Raw genomic sequence first — 16,218 nt, forward strand, 5'->3', positions numbered from 1 at the left:
ATCTTATTGCTGTTTCTCGAAAGTATAAAGGTTACATTTACCCCTGATGAAAAATGACAACATGACTCACATTGCTGTTTTGGAGAGTATGAAGAAGAAATGCTGTCAGGGCTGAAGAACTTTTTGAGGACAAGAATTTCATCAGATGAATGAAAAAAAAACCCAAGAGGGGTAAAAACTGAAAAAGCTTGCCTGACTTTCACTGGAGGTATACCCGAAGAATATGGAAAACATCCCTCTGGCAAAATAACAGATTTTAACAATGGTTGCTGTATGAAGGTCTTTGAAGGATAAAGTCACACTTTGTATTTATACAGGAATAAGCTACACATCTGGCATAAATCAGTGTTTTGTAGGAGCTTTTGAAGATAACACTGAACTGTTCTTGTTTTAGGATTTCGCCCTTTATTTCCATACTGTAGAAAACATAGGTTTTAGTGATCTTAGTCAAACAAGCACAGCCATACAAGAGTAAACAGGTTATTAATCTGAAATCACCTTAGGGCCTTCTTCTGCTCCCACTGAAATCAATGTCTAAATTCCCATCAGTTTGAGTGGGATATTAAAGAAAGAAAAATAGCTCTAATATCCATGTTAATGTATTTGCTAAATATGAGAATTAATCAGCAGCTTGGTAAACTGGTTCAGCAGCCTCATGCATTTGCTGAATCAACCTTGCCAAAACAGATGCACCATCTGCCTCACAGTTTCTAAAACACTGTTAAAACAAAGCAACATTTTTATAAGAATAAAATGGTAAGTTGGTTTTGCTGTTACATGTCTTCATCTGTGCTCAGGCAAAACTACTTAGTGCAAAATGCTATGTATCTCTAGTGCACCAAAATTAATTTTCCTATAAACTCTATTTATGGCAGAACTTTTAGGTACAAGGAGAAGAAGATAGCCTTGCTCCTTCACCATGTCTTGAACCATAATCTTGTGTATGAATTGCAAGAGGGTTGCAAAACAAATATCCCTGAATTTTTAAAAACTCTTCTTGTGTGCTTCCTATTCCAGAGTCAGCTACCAGATTTCATCCAGTCCACTTCACAGTTAGGTATTGCTATTGCTGCTATTGCTACTATTGTGCTTATTTGCAGTTTTTTACACTGCTCATGGTTTTTCAAGTTTCCTTTATTGTGGAGAGTTTGAAATATGGTGGCTTTGAACTAAGATGCAGATACTAATGCCAACTGTGTAGCTTATTTCCAAAGCAAAGTTTTTGCTTTGTCACATTCATACTTCATATGTAGAATAAAACATACAGAAAACAAGATGAAGACAGACTTCTGTTTCGTTAAAGTCATTAAGAATATATTTAGTCCAACCCTTACAGCAAACGACAGGCTTTCAGAAATACTGAAAAGATTAAGGTGCTAAATATCCATGAGCTTTCTTCAGTTTGGTACCTTGGGAAAACCACACCTTTAATACTCACATTTACTGCTGTTTTTGTGAGCCATTTTTACATTATTGGTAACAAGTATTTTTAATACTGTTATTTCAATAATATCCCCTTTCATTGCTTATTTTTACCCCTTTGCACTTTGAAAAGCATTGCACAAAGGGTCTTGGGGAAAAACAAAAGGGTGTTCTCTCTACCATAGTCAGTAACTGTGGTAAATACAAATGGGTGGATTTTTTCTGTTAAAATGTATGTGGAATAGAGCATTTTGCTTGGGGTGAAACTTCTAACATATGGGAACTAAAAGTGATGCTGTTCAGACTGTAAAATTTGCACGCACACAGGCAGTTCTGTTTCTTCACCTGGTGCTCATTTGCATTAATCCCACCCTGCATATATATGGTTCCTTTCTAAACAGAAGACAGAAAGCAACCAGGGTGGTCAAAGTCCATTAATAGCCTTCCTGAAATGACTGTCGAGTGCCAGGAGTTGAGAGAGTTTGCTTGGATACACCCCAGTACACCTGGAAGCAATGTGTACTTCTCACTGCTCACTTTCTTTTTAAGGGTTGAACGTGTGCAGCTTTGTTTAAAGTAGGGGAAGGAAACTGGAAGGTACAAGCAATTTTATTATGGGACACCCTAGCTACGACCACTTCGTTGATGTGCTGTTTTGGAACCACGGCAACCCTGCCTCATCTTCATACTGTTACTTTAGCAGAGTTTTGGGATATTTGAATCGTGCTGACAGTGATTTTCTGTTGTGCTGGCCTGGTTTGTTAAGGCAGTATGTGTCATAAGTGTGGGTCAGCCCTTACAAATCTGCCTCTCTTGGTATTTCACAATAGTCTGCAAAGGTGTTGCTCAACTGGAGTCCCAGCCCTGCAGCCATGATGTACAGAGGTGTTGAATCTCCTGAATCAGATGTGGGCCCTTAGGCAATCCTGGCTTCAGCTGAGCTGTGTTCATACTGCAGCTCATGCTGCTGAATGATGATGTACTTTTTGACTGTCCTTGCAGATGTTTCCAAGTGCAGTGTTTTATTTGTGCATCAACAAATGATCTGATATTTGCTAAGGGTTTGTATCTAACCATTGAAGAATAATAAATGACTGTTTAGGTTGAGCTGAAATTTTGCAGCCTGATTCAGTTACAGTGGTGACTCAGAGTTGGTTCTCACATGATTCACAAAGTGTATGGGTGACTCAACCGACAAATTTACTTAGCTCCCATGTTATTTTCCCTCTCAGTGAAAAAAAAAAAAAATGGTTATAATAAATAATCACAGCAAACTTTGACTTACCCTGAGGTAAAATAAATATGTGTGTTGAAAGGCTGCATATTTGTAATAATAAATCATTTAGTGAGGTAAGGATGAAATAATGGGATGTAGGAATTGTTAAACAAGAAAGAAAGGTGACATGCATTTCTGTTTGCTTTTGTTGCATAGCAGAGATAAATAAAGGAAGAATAGTTACTTTCTCTATGCTATAAGATGCTCAGAGAGGCTGTTTTGACATTCTTACTGTAGTTTTCAGCCAATTCTTGGCATTTGTTCTCTGAAATAAGCAGATTTAGATATGTCCATGTCTGGTTCAGACATTTTGAAGTTATGCCAGTTCAGAAAGTGTGAGGTTCCCAGGTTCTGAAGTGGCTCTTTGTGGGATGTGGTAGGCTGGCACACTTGCTCCTGAAGGACCTGAAGTTGGCTGTCTGAAAAATTGATTGAGTTCCTTCACAAAATCAAATTCACAAAGGTAAGAAAGTAGGTCCCAGCAGGAACTATAAGAAGTTTTTCTTTAAAAGATGCAGCTGCTGTCAGTGATTGATAACCAAATGCAGAGGCACATGGCTGTAGTGTAAATACAGTTTAAATTAATCTGAGTTTGGAGATAGGTGGAAACATCACCATATCCTTTTTAGTGCTGCCCCAAAAGAATATAAATATCTAAATAACTACATACCTCTGAGCTTTATAGCACTGAGTGACTAATCACCCTCCCTTTCATAAATGAAACAACAAAGAATCTGGAAAATGAAGAAATTCTGCCCTGTCAGCTGACTTGGTCTTTTAAAAGTTCATTAGCAAACTGGAATGTTTCTATACCCCACAAAACTCAAATGCCAATAATATCCATAAATTAAACTTCAGAAGTCCATATTTTGCAGGAATTACATTACAGGGAACAAATAATGCATGGTTTGAAACACTCTGGTGGGAATTCTGAATTCTATAAAAAGACAGTTCTTTTGTAGATTGTATCACAGATTGAGGAAACTGCGACATGATTCAGGTATGGCAAGAAATTTCTGAGAAATAAAATGGATGGTACTGGCAAGCTTCCAAATACCAGGGACATAAAAGATAGCCCTGAGAAAGAGTACCTTGGAACAGTGACAGGATAAAAATATGCAGGACTTCTGTGCTAGAGAGAGAAGAACAAAAAGGCTAAAAAATAACCATGGTGTGTCACATGCTTGAACCACTGCAATGCAAAGACCAGTGGAGCATTTCCGTGACAGGCAGAATGCTGTTCTTTTATCACAAGGTTTGCCAAGCAGCCACAAGCTGTTTCAGGCCTCTTTATAGAGAGTGAACCAAATGCACATGTTAATTCGAACTTTCCCTCAGCTAAAGAAGAAGGCAAAAGGATGGCTTTGTGCTCAAAGCACAGAACTGGGATTTATTTATTCTGGGTTCTGCCGCAGTCTCCTTGTGCAACCTTAGGCCAAGTTATTAATCTCCTAATGCCACAACTTCTCCATTTGTAAAATACATGGTACATGTCACAATGGGCGTTTGAGGCTAAATTCTTTAATGTTTGTGAAGTGTTTTGGGACTGGGCAGGACAATTACTAAATGCTGCAGTGCAGCATGCAGGGTTATGCTAATTAGTGCCTTTTTAGACACGGATCCCTTCCTGTATGGAGACTAATACCGCAAACTGGTCCAATTTTAGACTATGGTACCTTTGACCTTACTTGTTCTGAGATTGGTCTGGAACAGAATAATTTATTTTTGACTTGGTGGTTATGGTAATTGATGAATTAAAAATTCCCCACACTGTCCCTTGGAATACCCTGCATTTACTCTTCCCTTAGGCTCTGCAAGCTGGCTTTTCAAAAAGCCTGATTTTTGGAGGCATAGTTTTAACAGTTTGGACATAGAATAGACACACTCCCAGTGGAAGAATCCATGAGAGGCAGGTGCATCCTTACAGACAGATATTGGTAGAAGACATGTCATGAAGTGGCTCATTCCATAAGCACTGCCTGTCAAACACACAAACCCTTTTGCACGTATGCTCTGACCAGGTGGTGTGGTGTGAGGCCATGAGTAGATGTATCATTTGATAATTTAACTACATTAACTACTACTACTAAATGTTTTCCTAAACAATTACGTGTTTAGCATTTGCTAAACATTGTATTTTCTTATTAGGACTGCTGGTAGATCATGTATGTATATGTATGTTATATATAACATGTCTGTTTTCCTTATTGCTGACCCCCATGTAAAACCCGTGTAGTTCTTTGCTGGTACAGCACAGCAGATGCTTTTGCTTTTTCTGTTGTTGTAAACAAGATGTTGTGACTGATACTTCTTTTCACCATATGTCCTGAACACTCCCAGTTCATCGTTACATGTAATTTCCAGGATGCTTTGTAGGGTGTGTATGCCTCCACCCCATTTCAAAATCAATGTAGCTCTCAATGGATTGACTAATGACTGCAAGGTGTTACTTAGCATGCTGGTTTTGGCTGACAGTGCTGCTAAATGAACAGTTGTTTGCTTAATGTGTCTTTCATGGTTCTCATGTGAAGTAACTTATTCTGAGGAATTGAACATGTCAGTGACTTCAGGTCTCCTGGTAAGCATTTATCTGGCATGCTGCTGAGACCAAGAAGGAGCATGAGCCCAACTTGGTGCCCTAAACACTGATAATGTTGCCTTGTCCCTTTAGCCATACCCTATGTTTGTATTGCCCTCAGACATTTCGTTATGCTGATCTCATCATTCCTACATCCATCAAGAATCTGTAGAGTAGGAGTGGGTGGGTGGCAAGAGCTAAAGAAAACTGTAATGAACCTGTAAAGGTGTTGTGCTGGTGCAGCGTATAAGATGTTGTAATTCTGTCCCACTGTGAGGATCTAGGACTGGTGGGACATTTTCTTTCATTTGTTTTCATTTATGTTGTTGTGTAGACATTCTCAACCCTCTTCTAACCCTCTCTGAGGCATAGAATATGCAGCACCAAAGAGAAATTGCTTGTGCACAGCAAAATGTATTTGCTTGTTATTATAGTGGGTGGACATGCCTTATTATTCACCTGTGATGTGTTGACCTTCCAGAAGGTCTACCTGGCATTTCAGTAATAGCATGTGTGTGGTACAGTACTGAGTGTGGTCAGGAATGGTGTCTCTACTAATCATTTTAATGAAAGCAATCCTGTGGAAATGAACAGAAACTGAATTTAAATTGTAAACATGAAAGAAGTTAAACTACAAGAAAGTGCATTCTTTGAGCATCTCTCACATCTGACTCCAGGTTTCTGTATGAGATGGCTGTCTCAGCCTTTGTCATATGTGCTGCATTGCTGGGCTGTCCTCACAATCTAGTGATTGGTTGCTTTTGGGAATTTAGCTGGTGTGACTTCTGTTTTCTCTCGATAGCTGGTGGAATTGTTCATGTTGCCCTTAGCAAATAACAGGCTACTCTTACTTTAATAGACCTATGGCAGCAAGCCGTGTGATTAGTTAGGTGCTGAGGGAGAGTTATATGTAAGCATTCTCTTGAGGTTAGTGAGATGCCTTCATGCAAGTTTTTGTAGCTCCACAGTGGCACAGATAAAGTTTATTTGTGTGCACATCATACAATCATAAGAGTATTCTGAGCTAGAAGAGAGACACAAAGGTCATTGAGTCAAGCTCCTGGCCCTGCCCAGGACACCCCCAGGAATCCCAGCATGTGTCTGAGAGCATTGTTCAAATGCTTCTTGAACTCTCTCAGGCTCGGCGCTGTGACCACTTCCCTGGGAGCCTGTTCCAGTGCCTGGCCAGCCTCTGAGTGAAGAATCTTTTCCTAAGACCCAACCTAAACCCCCCCTGACACAGCTTTATGCTGTTCCTTTGTGTCCTGTTGCTGGCCACCAAAAAGCAGAGGTCGGTACTTGCCCCTCCACTTCCCCTCGTCGTGAGGAGGCTGCAGACTGCAATGAGGTTCTCCCCTTTGTCTCCTCTTCTCTGGGCTTACCTCAGCCATTTCTCATACAGCTCCTCCTCTAAACTATTTACCGTCTTGGTGCCCCCCCTTTGGGTGCTCACTAATAGATTTATATATTTCTTGCATTGTGGTGCCCAAAACTGCACACAGCACTTGAGGTGAGGTAGCACCAGCACAGAGTGATGTAATGCACCTTCTCAAACATATGTTCTTTTTGGTAGCATAATGCTGTAAGTTACAGTTCCTGCCTTTTTTTTTTCTGCTCATATGTGTACAGTCTTTTAATTCTGGAAGTTGGAGTTGAGAACCACTCTTTGAACTAACATTGACTGTGCCCTTCTTTTCACCTCTCAGTCTGAGGGTATGATTGAAGATGTTATGTTGATGCATATCTGCACTCAAATCTTCCATGAGTCAAGAAAAAGATAAAGAGATCCTGATGTAACTCTATCAATGTGTAATGTGGTCCCTGTGGAGAGGAAAAGATTATTGACATTGTCTTTACTGCTGATGGATGCCTGTGATGAATGTCCACATAAATTATTTTACTCTTGGTGTCAGTCTCAGCAACTTAGAAGCACTACAGGGTTATTTTTAGTATACACAGCTGTATCTTCTATATGGGATCTGGCCATAGTGCTCTCATTTGTCACGAGGGCAGATCTTAGTGGTGGGTTGTTATTTGGACTATTCTTGTGTGTGTCTACATGTTACTTTTATGTCAAAGAGAGAATGTCGGTAAAATCAGCGTGATATTGCAGAAAGGAATAGGTTTGCACTACACAAGTCCAGATCAAAGCATTCTTTTATAATGCCTTGCATTTTGAATGAATTTTGATTTAGTAAGTGCCTTTTTGTTCTTGCATACACTTGATAGCCAAGTTTCTTCTCCAGCTGAGTACTGAACAATGCTGGTTGGGGTTGTGGTAGGCCTTCTGTTGCAGCAGTGTGCTGTGGTGCTGGCACAGGCAAACCATTCGAGTGTGAATGATTGTCCTCACTGCACTGGGCACAAGATGCTCTGTTTTCCTTTGCTCCTTTGGTTAGGTTTCATGGGATAAGGACTCGATATTCCTGCCTGACTCCTGCAGTAGTCTAAGCATCTCTGATGACATGCTGTTGGTCTTTCATAGTCACTGTGCTCCTTTAGTACCAAAGTATTACTGAGTCTTTCCCATTTACAGCTGGATGTTGTAGTAGGTGATCTTTTATCTCCAGGTGCCTTTGAAAACTTCATGCTATCACCTGGCAGTGCATGTTTTTTTCTTATTTTATTTCTTGCCACAACTTGCATCTGCTGAAAGTAAATGTGCCAAACTCGCTTTGCTCTTTTAAGAAGTAATAGTTCTACGGGTTACTTTGCTTTGCTTAAGCGATAGTAAAGTTGGGGTTTTTTATTTTATGTATCTGCTAAGTCCATTTTTATGTGAACATTTGTTTATTTGGCTCCTGAAACAAAATATATTCTGTAGGATTTCCAAGGTCTCTAAACTTTTAAACCTGTAAATGATTTGATGAAGTGGACTGTTGTTTTTTTTTATCAGTAGGCTCCTTTTTTTCCTGTCTTTCACAATGTGTCATGGTCTGGTGAAGGCAGAATTTAGTATGTGTGGTTGGGGAAGAGTGGCTCAGCAGAAATGGTGCTTACCTCCTTTTTATTTCAGATTGTCATATTTTGACATGATTTTGGGATAGAAGTAGCTTTTTTCTGTTTCAGAAAAAGCCTAGCATTAAGGATTTGACAGATGTCCACCTTCTTTCTGACTTGGTGCTGTTGCTGCTCCTCATTGCACAGCACAGTCCCTGCTACAGTCCCTGAGCTAGTTCTTATGAAGAACTGTCAAAGTTAACACTTCCCTAGAATTTAATGTTGCCTTGAGAAACAGAAAACTCCAATAATTGATTCTAGGGAGTTCCCATTGGTTTCTTAGAATATCTTAATATTGTCTATGTGATAACTTTCCTATTCTGGGTATTTATTCTTCAGATCATTCCTGATGCATTTGCTGTAAGTAAGTGCTTTTCAAGAAACAGTGTTTTTGCCTGCTTGTGTGGCTTAATGCTTCTTGTTCACACAGCACAAATAAACTGAGGTGGTTTCTTTTCACATTACCTGTACTGTTCTTGCTGGTGTTATCACACTAATCTTGCATTTAGATTATAGGCTTCTGTGAACCTGATTCTGAAGCGATGAGAGAGTAGAGGTTTTTGCAAAAAACTCTTAGAAGTTATTTCAGATTTTCTGTTATCTTCTTGCTTTCTGGACGGAGTTGTAGACTTTGGTTTCATTCTTGTCAAGTGTTATGCTGGTTCCTGTTAACATGTTTACCTTCACCACTCACGGAGGTAAATTTGACTGCAAGGTTCAGTTTTCCCTTTTGCTACTTTGAGAAATACCCAGAAAATGAGTTTCATGATGCTGAGAAGCTAATATCTACATTTCATACTTACTTCTACTGAAATGAATTACATGGATGTTATAGCTTCAGAGCAGGAAGCCTAACTGTAGTCAAAAGAAACTGAGATTATGCTAATGAAGTTTTGCTTGATGTCTTCTGCTTTGTATTAAAATGTGTCATAATGAATACATTCTATTTCTTCTTCCCTACAGGTAAAACGAGAAAAACCAGAAAATTTACCAGATTTAGAAAACATGGCGCGAGAAAAATTCCTTGAAATGGAGAGCATGAACAGTGACTCAGATTTACAAAGGAATGAAAAATATATGTATTTTAAGGATCAACTTAAGGAGATGAAAAAACAATGTAAGTCTGTTTTTTTTAAAGTTATTCTTTGAATGCTAAGCAGTAAAATCTGACTAACTGCCCTGAAATATCGAACTGCCACTTATGGCTCAAACTGATGTGAGTATTCTTAAAAACTTCAAAACCTACTTAAATTGATATCTGTGTAGAAAAAAACCAGTTTAATTACCTTGGTAGTTTTATTTAGACTCCTACAACTCCTGCTGTGTTTGAACAAAAATATCATGAAAACCACATTTTTTTTGTAAGGTGGGCTTTTCATTTGAAGACCTTTCGCATTTATTTTCTTAATTGATAGGATCTCCTAAAAGGATTAGGTAAGCTGTTTTCATTTGTCACTTAAACAAATTGCTCCTGTTTCACAACATAGGATGTGTTGCAACACTAAGAAGACCTTTGCTTTAATGGTAGAACTGTATTGTTGGAAAATGGTTACTGTACGTGCTCTCAGGTTTACAGCTTCTGTGCACACAGTGTACAACACTGCAGATTACTAAAATCCATTTTTTCCAAAATCATGTAATTTTTCAAGTATTAAAATTTTAAGTTATTTGTGCTTAAATTACCAGAAAAGTTGAAGAGTAAACAGTTTGGTTATTTATGCAACACAACAAAATTGTCTACTTTTATTGCCCCACACATACAGCAGTCATTAAAATATCACTCTGATTACTGTTCTGGGAAAGTTCATGGGCTCTGACACTATTTGTGTTGCTCTTCCCCAATCATGATTAAGTTCTGAAATCATATTATTCTGCTTACTGTCCCTTGACCCCTGTACCTATTCCCTCCCATCCTACATTTTGATTTCAACACAAACTGGTATCTCAGGAACTTCAGGAGTCATAGATTAATGATTTATACAATTGGAAAATGATATTCTGGGTGCTCTCCTGTATCTCTCCTTGAATTCTGCGTTTTTTTAGAGCCCTATCCAAAACCCAAAGAAACCAATGGAAAGAATTTTCCCACTGGACTTTGGATTGCTTCCCTGTAGAGATTTGTAGGACATGCTTGACAATGTGAATTCAGATCTGGTATTTCAAGACTCCTTAGGATTAGAGCTTGAAGGCTTAATATATTTGTTTCCCATCTTTATGCATTTTAGCACTGATCTCTGAGTTTAATAAAGCTCTTGGCACTGCTCTAAGAATGAACATACCAAGTTACAGACCACAAAACAGTGTAATTTTCACTCCCATAACCATAAAATTATTACTGCCCCACCATTATGTTGTAATTTCTAATTTCCAGGTGTTTGTAACTAAGAAGATAAAAATCTTGATAACTGACTTTGGATTTACTTTCTACCTTGTAATTGCCTGAGGAAGGGGTGTAGGCTCTAGTGATATATTCAGTTGAAGCTATGGGATTAAGTTCTAACTGGCCGACCTGTTGAAAAAAAAACCCGAATTAAATAAACACAATAGAAAATATTCTTTAAAAAATATGAGAATTATGAGGACATAATTCTGCTACTGCTGCCTCAAATCCAGATTTATCTTATTAAACACTTCACTTGCAATACCAGCTGAGCTGAAGATTAATAAAATCTGTAAAAGATATTACTAGTTTCCATAAGCTGGAGATTTACCTTAAAACATACTATATGTACATGTTGTTCTGGTGGAGTCATTTTGTAAGAAGAAATTAAGGTCATCCTGTTAAATCTTCACCATTCATGCTTAAGCCAAGTTATCTGTGTATTCTTTACCTTCTCCTATACGAGTTGTGATTTCAAAAGCATGAGTCCTACAATTCTGGCCTCATCTTAACAGCACATTATAATGTGTCTGCAGATTTCAGGACACACTTGAAAACTGCTGGATGTGAGTTACATGTATAAATAACTTCATCAACAACTACTGGTTAATATTTTGTTTTCAACTATTAGCCTTGCCAGGTGCAACTTAGTTCACAACTCCTGGCTTTTTTCAAGAACAGATACACCTCTGAGGTTCAGTTTTTAGCTTTTTTCTGGAATTTAGGTTTATTGCTCAATTAGATAAAACATAAAAACTCCTGCCAGATTTCTCAGAGGGGCTTTCCTGTTTTGTTTTGTTTCTTATTTTTGTTTGTTTGTTTGTTTTTGTTCCAATATTTGCTCTCTCAAAGGAGCAGATAGGGTAGATCTAAAATGATTTGTCTTCTAGAATGAGTTACCATTAATGATTATGTATCTTTTATGCAAAGTTATACATTTGTATTCTAGAACAGCTGAACAAGGAAATATTATATTCTTGCATTAGAAATTAATTGAGATTTGAAAGAGAAAAACTTTCTCAACACAGATTTAGGTATGGTGCAAACTGTGAAGCAGTTAAATACAACCTTATTTTAACAGAAAATTAAGCTAATATATTTTCCCTTTTGATATTTGCTGCCACCATGATGAAAGGAAGCTGCATGGTTGTTCCCTGTCCCCTGACAGGTGACAGGCAGTGCCATAGGTAGCTCAAATACTCAGGGAGGAGAATGGTGCTGTGTCACCTTCAGCTTGTCTTCCCTTTGCAGTTCTGTGGGAAGGAGACCTTCTTAGCTTTGAACTCCAGCAGCAGCCAAGGTGCAGAAATGAAATTGGGCAAGTACATCTCTGTGGCAGTAAGGATGAGATCATGCCTCAGAGCAGTTTCTCTTCTGCTTGTCGTTCAGGCAGCTTTCAGACATTTTCTCTCAATCTGTGAGCCTTTATTATGGAGCTACTTTAGCTGGAGTTTGTGAAGTGATGAAAAATCTTCACCTCTGATATGTGTCAAAACACTGTCAGACAGGTTTAATGTGAACAGCAAGTGATTTTTCTGAAGTCTGTTTTCAGAACTTAGTTTCCTAAATTCCCACTTCTTATTTTTAATGGGAAATAATTTCATTTTCCTACCAAAACCTTCTTAGACTGTAAGCAGTAGAAAAGAGTGTTGGTTGATTTTTCCTTTTTTTAACCATTTCTTGTACCCCCAAATGGCTACATTATTTTTTCCAAATAACTGAGTACTTGGAGGAATATTCACTAAATTTGGTAATACCAGAAAGTTCAAAATGATTGCATGTGTGGTAAGGAAATTTTTTTGTGTCCTTAACACTACATGACTGTTGCTGTCCTTAGACACCAGGGTCCTACATTTGCAAAATGTTTAGTGATCTCCTTTTGATTTAGTGAAATGCTTAAACAAGTTGCATAAATTAAATTTTATGAATAGATCCTTTGAAATGAGTGAGATTGCTGGCATGTTCCACTTCCTTGTTGGAGCATGAAGCACAGTAGAGAGCCTTGCAGGAGTGAGCACATAGGAACTAAACCATTCAGGAGTTGTAACTTTGCATTTTGTGTCTTCTGGAAGTTTAAAATCCCACCTTCTGTTTGAAGTTGTATTACTGAATCTTTTTATTTCATGCCAGAATATATATATACATATATTTATACACATACATATACACATATCAAAGGCATCTATCTTCTGGCAGAAAGTATGAGAAATTTTGTCTTCACAGAATGAAACGAAGATCTTTCTTTATTCTCCATGTATCAGTTTAAATGTATGATACTCTGTATGGAGAGCTCATCAAAAGGTATAATCTCTTCTCCTGTGACCCTAGCTGGCACTAGTGTATTTGCTGAAGGTTATTTAGTGTCACGTTTGGTGCACAAAGGATGACAGATTTCATAGCCCTTTTGTAGCAGCTGATAACGTGCACTTTGGAATCCTTGATAACTGCAGGTTCTGCAAACACACAACAGATGCATGCTTCAGAATTGATTTTGTGGAAAATAAGATTTGAGTGAATGACAATATTGCTAGTTATGCCAAACAGTTTAAGGACTGGATTTGGCAAATATAGAAATTTTTATTTTATTTTTTTTTAATGGAGGACAAATAATTTTGAGACTCAATAGTAGTTTAGGCAAGTTTTTGTCACAGGAAACCAGTCACTGTAATGTAGTTTGGAAAGTAGCTACACTGCAGTTGTAAGGATCTTTCTTGCTTTCTCCACTGAAGAAAAAAAAGTCTCTGAGTCTTTAAAAGGAAAAAGTATGTATCATTTTAGTAGTATGGATTTGTAGTCATTATCAATAAGCAAATATTTTGAAAGGAGAAGATTTTAAATTTAATGTTCAAGTAGATACCATATGCCCTGTTGATATGTGTATTTTAAGTTATGCATATGCTAAGAAATAATGGTGTGAAAAAATGTTTTTTTAGATACAGCTTGGGATAGAAAAAAGTCACTATGAAAGAAATTATCTTTAAATTTTTAAAGCAGTCTATCACAGATTCCAGCAAAGACTGAGGTCTTTGGTTTGCTTTTAGTAGGATAAGAAAACAAGCTGCAGCAAGATACTGTGTATTATGTTGCTTGATGAGTTTCGTCCAATTAATCCTCACAACATCACATTGAGGTAGGCAAGTTAATTTTACTTCTTACCACACAGCAGTGGTGAAATTTGAGGAAATAGTTGAAGTTACTTGTATGGACTCACATAACTGATTTGCAGATCTGGGTTTCTCTTCAGTTGTAATTTACTACTTAGTTGGCCTATTTTTGTCCCTATACTTAGCTCTGATGGCAGAGAATCAGCTGAAAAGTAATGGTAGTGTATTCTTCCTTATATTTTCAATATAAAAAAATATTTTAAAATCCCCTTACTGACTAATTATGAGAAAACAACTTCAGCACAAGAGTTGAAAATTCCAGCTGAAAGTGGGATTGGTGTTATGACAGTTCAGTGATGTGTGTGGGATATGCACTTTTCATTTACGTAAAATCCCTTACAGACAGCCCCTTGACTAGTAAAGAAATGAGAGGATCCAGCACTTGAGAAGGTCATTTGAAGTTTAGGAGTCTTTGGTTTAGGTCTTTGTTTTGTTACCTTCTTCCTGTCTTAGATTGAGTAATTTAAGTTTCAAAACAGATCACTGGGAGTTAGGTCCCTAAAAACTTTGTGAATCTGGACCTTATACCCAAGTCTGGAATTCAGTTCTGGGTGTTTTGTGTTTGGGGACTGTGCAAGAAGAGACCTGGGCTGGCTCATATCCGTGCTGCTCTGTGCTGGTAGCCTGTGGAGCAAAGCAGCCATGTCCAGTTGAGTGCAAAACATTCAATTGCCTGACTTCTCTAGTGGTACATGAACATTATTATGTTTTTGTGATTTTTTGAGTTCAAAGAACTGTAAATAATAACCTAAGTGTGTCAGATTAATGTTTTCATGGCATGATGCTGAGGGGGAAAACTGCAGCTCCAGAGAAGTAAAATGTATGTCAAGAGGCATTTGAGCGAGTGAGAGCTGACTGGTGGGTAGGGCATAAGGACTATCCTGAGAAGAGAAACTTGGCATGGCTTTTCCTTTTGGGACCGTCCTGTCTGGGTGTTTCTTGGAAAGAACTAGTTGATTTGCTCAGGAGTGAGCTAGCCCACTTGTAGTTTTGAAGGATTAAGAGATGAGCGCCTGATTATGGAATGAGTCAAAGCTACTCTATTTCACAGTTTTTGGAAAGATCAGCTAGAGAAATAAACTAGATAAATGGGATGCTCACATAATATAGCAATGGGAACTGTAATGGTACCCAAGTACAATATCCAGAGTGCAAAATTACCATCACAGCTACTATCATTGCTAGTTTGTGAAGACCAGAATGAATGAAAGCATTCAGAAATTTCCTTCTGCAATCTGGATGACTTTTCCAGGGTGAAAATTAGTTTTTGGTTTGTTTGGTTTTTTTTGCTGAAAATGCAGAAGCTTGCATTAACAATAATTGTGTTAGTGGATTAATGAAGAACATTAATGGTGAGGGTTTCTTTGATGAAATGATTGCCTTTCTAGTGCAATTGATCGAAATAAGAAGTTTCTTGCTTTGGCATTTAGAGCTCTGACATGTAATTCAGAGTTAAAATGAAAGAGGAATCAACCCACCCGCTCCAACAACTCTTCTCCATTATGAGTAACTTGGAGTATAAAAGTCCTGAGTTTCAGTCTTGGTGATTTAAAATCAGAACTTGCCTGACTCTGGGCTTACTAAGTGATTGACCTGTAACTCTGGAATCAGTCTCCCTCTCTTTCTGTCCACATTGTATTTAACTATGTATATCAAAATGGCAACAACTGCAGAAGGAAATACTGAGAACCACTGACTTTTTAGTCCTATAGTAAAGCACTCAGCTCAGGAAGGACTTATCTAAATCAGAAAGAGCATCTGATGTAGGTTTCTTCTGTTATAAATATCTGCCCTTTTAATCAGCAGATGCTTGAGGATAAGATCTTCTTATCTCTTTCTATGTGTGTCATCTAATCTATACATATATTTTTTTACGAGCTGCATTTTATTCCATTGCAAAAGTCTTTTCAGGATGTAATTCTTGGTTTTATATCAGCCTGGCTTTCAGGTCAGCACTGAGTCTCTAAAATTTAGAAAGGAAATAGAGCATTACATGGAAATAATTTATTGTTATTATTATACACTTAGGGATAATACTTAGGTTAATTTATTGTCACTGCTATGGGGTAATTCTCTCTTAACTGAGCACATTGATGTCTACCAGCATGGCATTTTTACTGTTCATATGAATATATAGGTCAGGAAGGGAGCTTCTAGATGCTGCTTCTATTCCCTTGATGTTGCATTTAATCACAATATCTAATAAAATGCCATCTTGAAATAGATTAATTTTTTCTTTGTTTTTTCTCTTGGAAGGATGATGAAAAACCTTAAAACTTTGCTCAGATGGTGAGAAATTTTCAAGCAAAATAAGTTTATGACCAAGTTTTTGCTCATTGTTCCTGTTCCAGCAATGTACCCTGGCTTATAGAGATGCTCTCCCTCAGTGGAGTTTAGT

The 16,218-nt window shown here is 37.8% G+C and overlaps 1 protein-coding gene across 2 annotated transcripts in view; it reads left to right on the plus strand.

The window, feature by feature from the left end:
- NSMCE2 (NSE2 (MMS21) homolog, SMC5-SMC6 complex SUMO ligase) overlaps positions 1–16,218 on the plus strand; it is a 126,396-nt gene that overhangs the window by 51,014 nt on the left and 59,164 nt on the right. For both annotated transcript variants that reach the window (XM_064396731.1, XM_064396741.1), the window contains exon 4: positions 9,240–9,393. In XM_064396731.1, the coding sequence (XP_064252801.1) occupies positions 9,240–9,393 (154 nt within the window). The remainder of the gene's footprint in view (positions 1–9,239; positions 9,394–16,218) is intronic.

The sequence above is a fragment of the Passer domesticus genome, chromosome 1 (genome assembly GCF_036417665.1).
Source record: "Passer domesticus isolate bPasDom1 chromosome 1, bPasDom1.hap1, whole genome shotgun sequence".
Taxonomy (NCBI): domain Eukaryota; kingdom Metazoa; phylum Chordata; class Aves; order Passeriformes; family Passeridae; genus Passer; species Passer domesticus.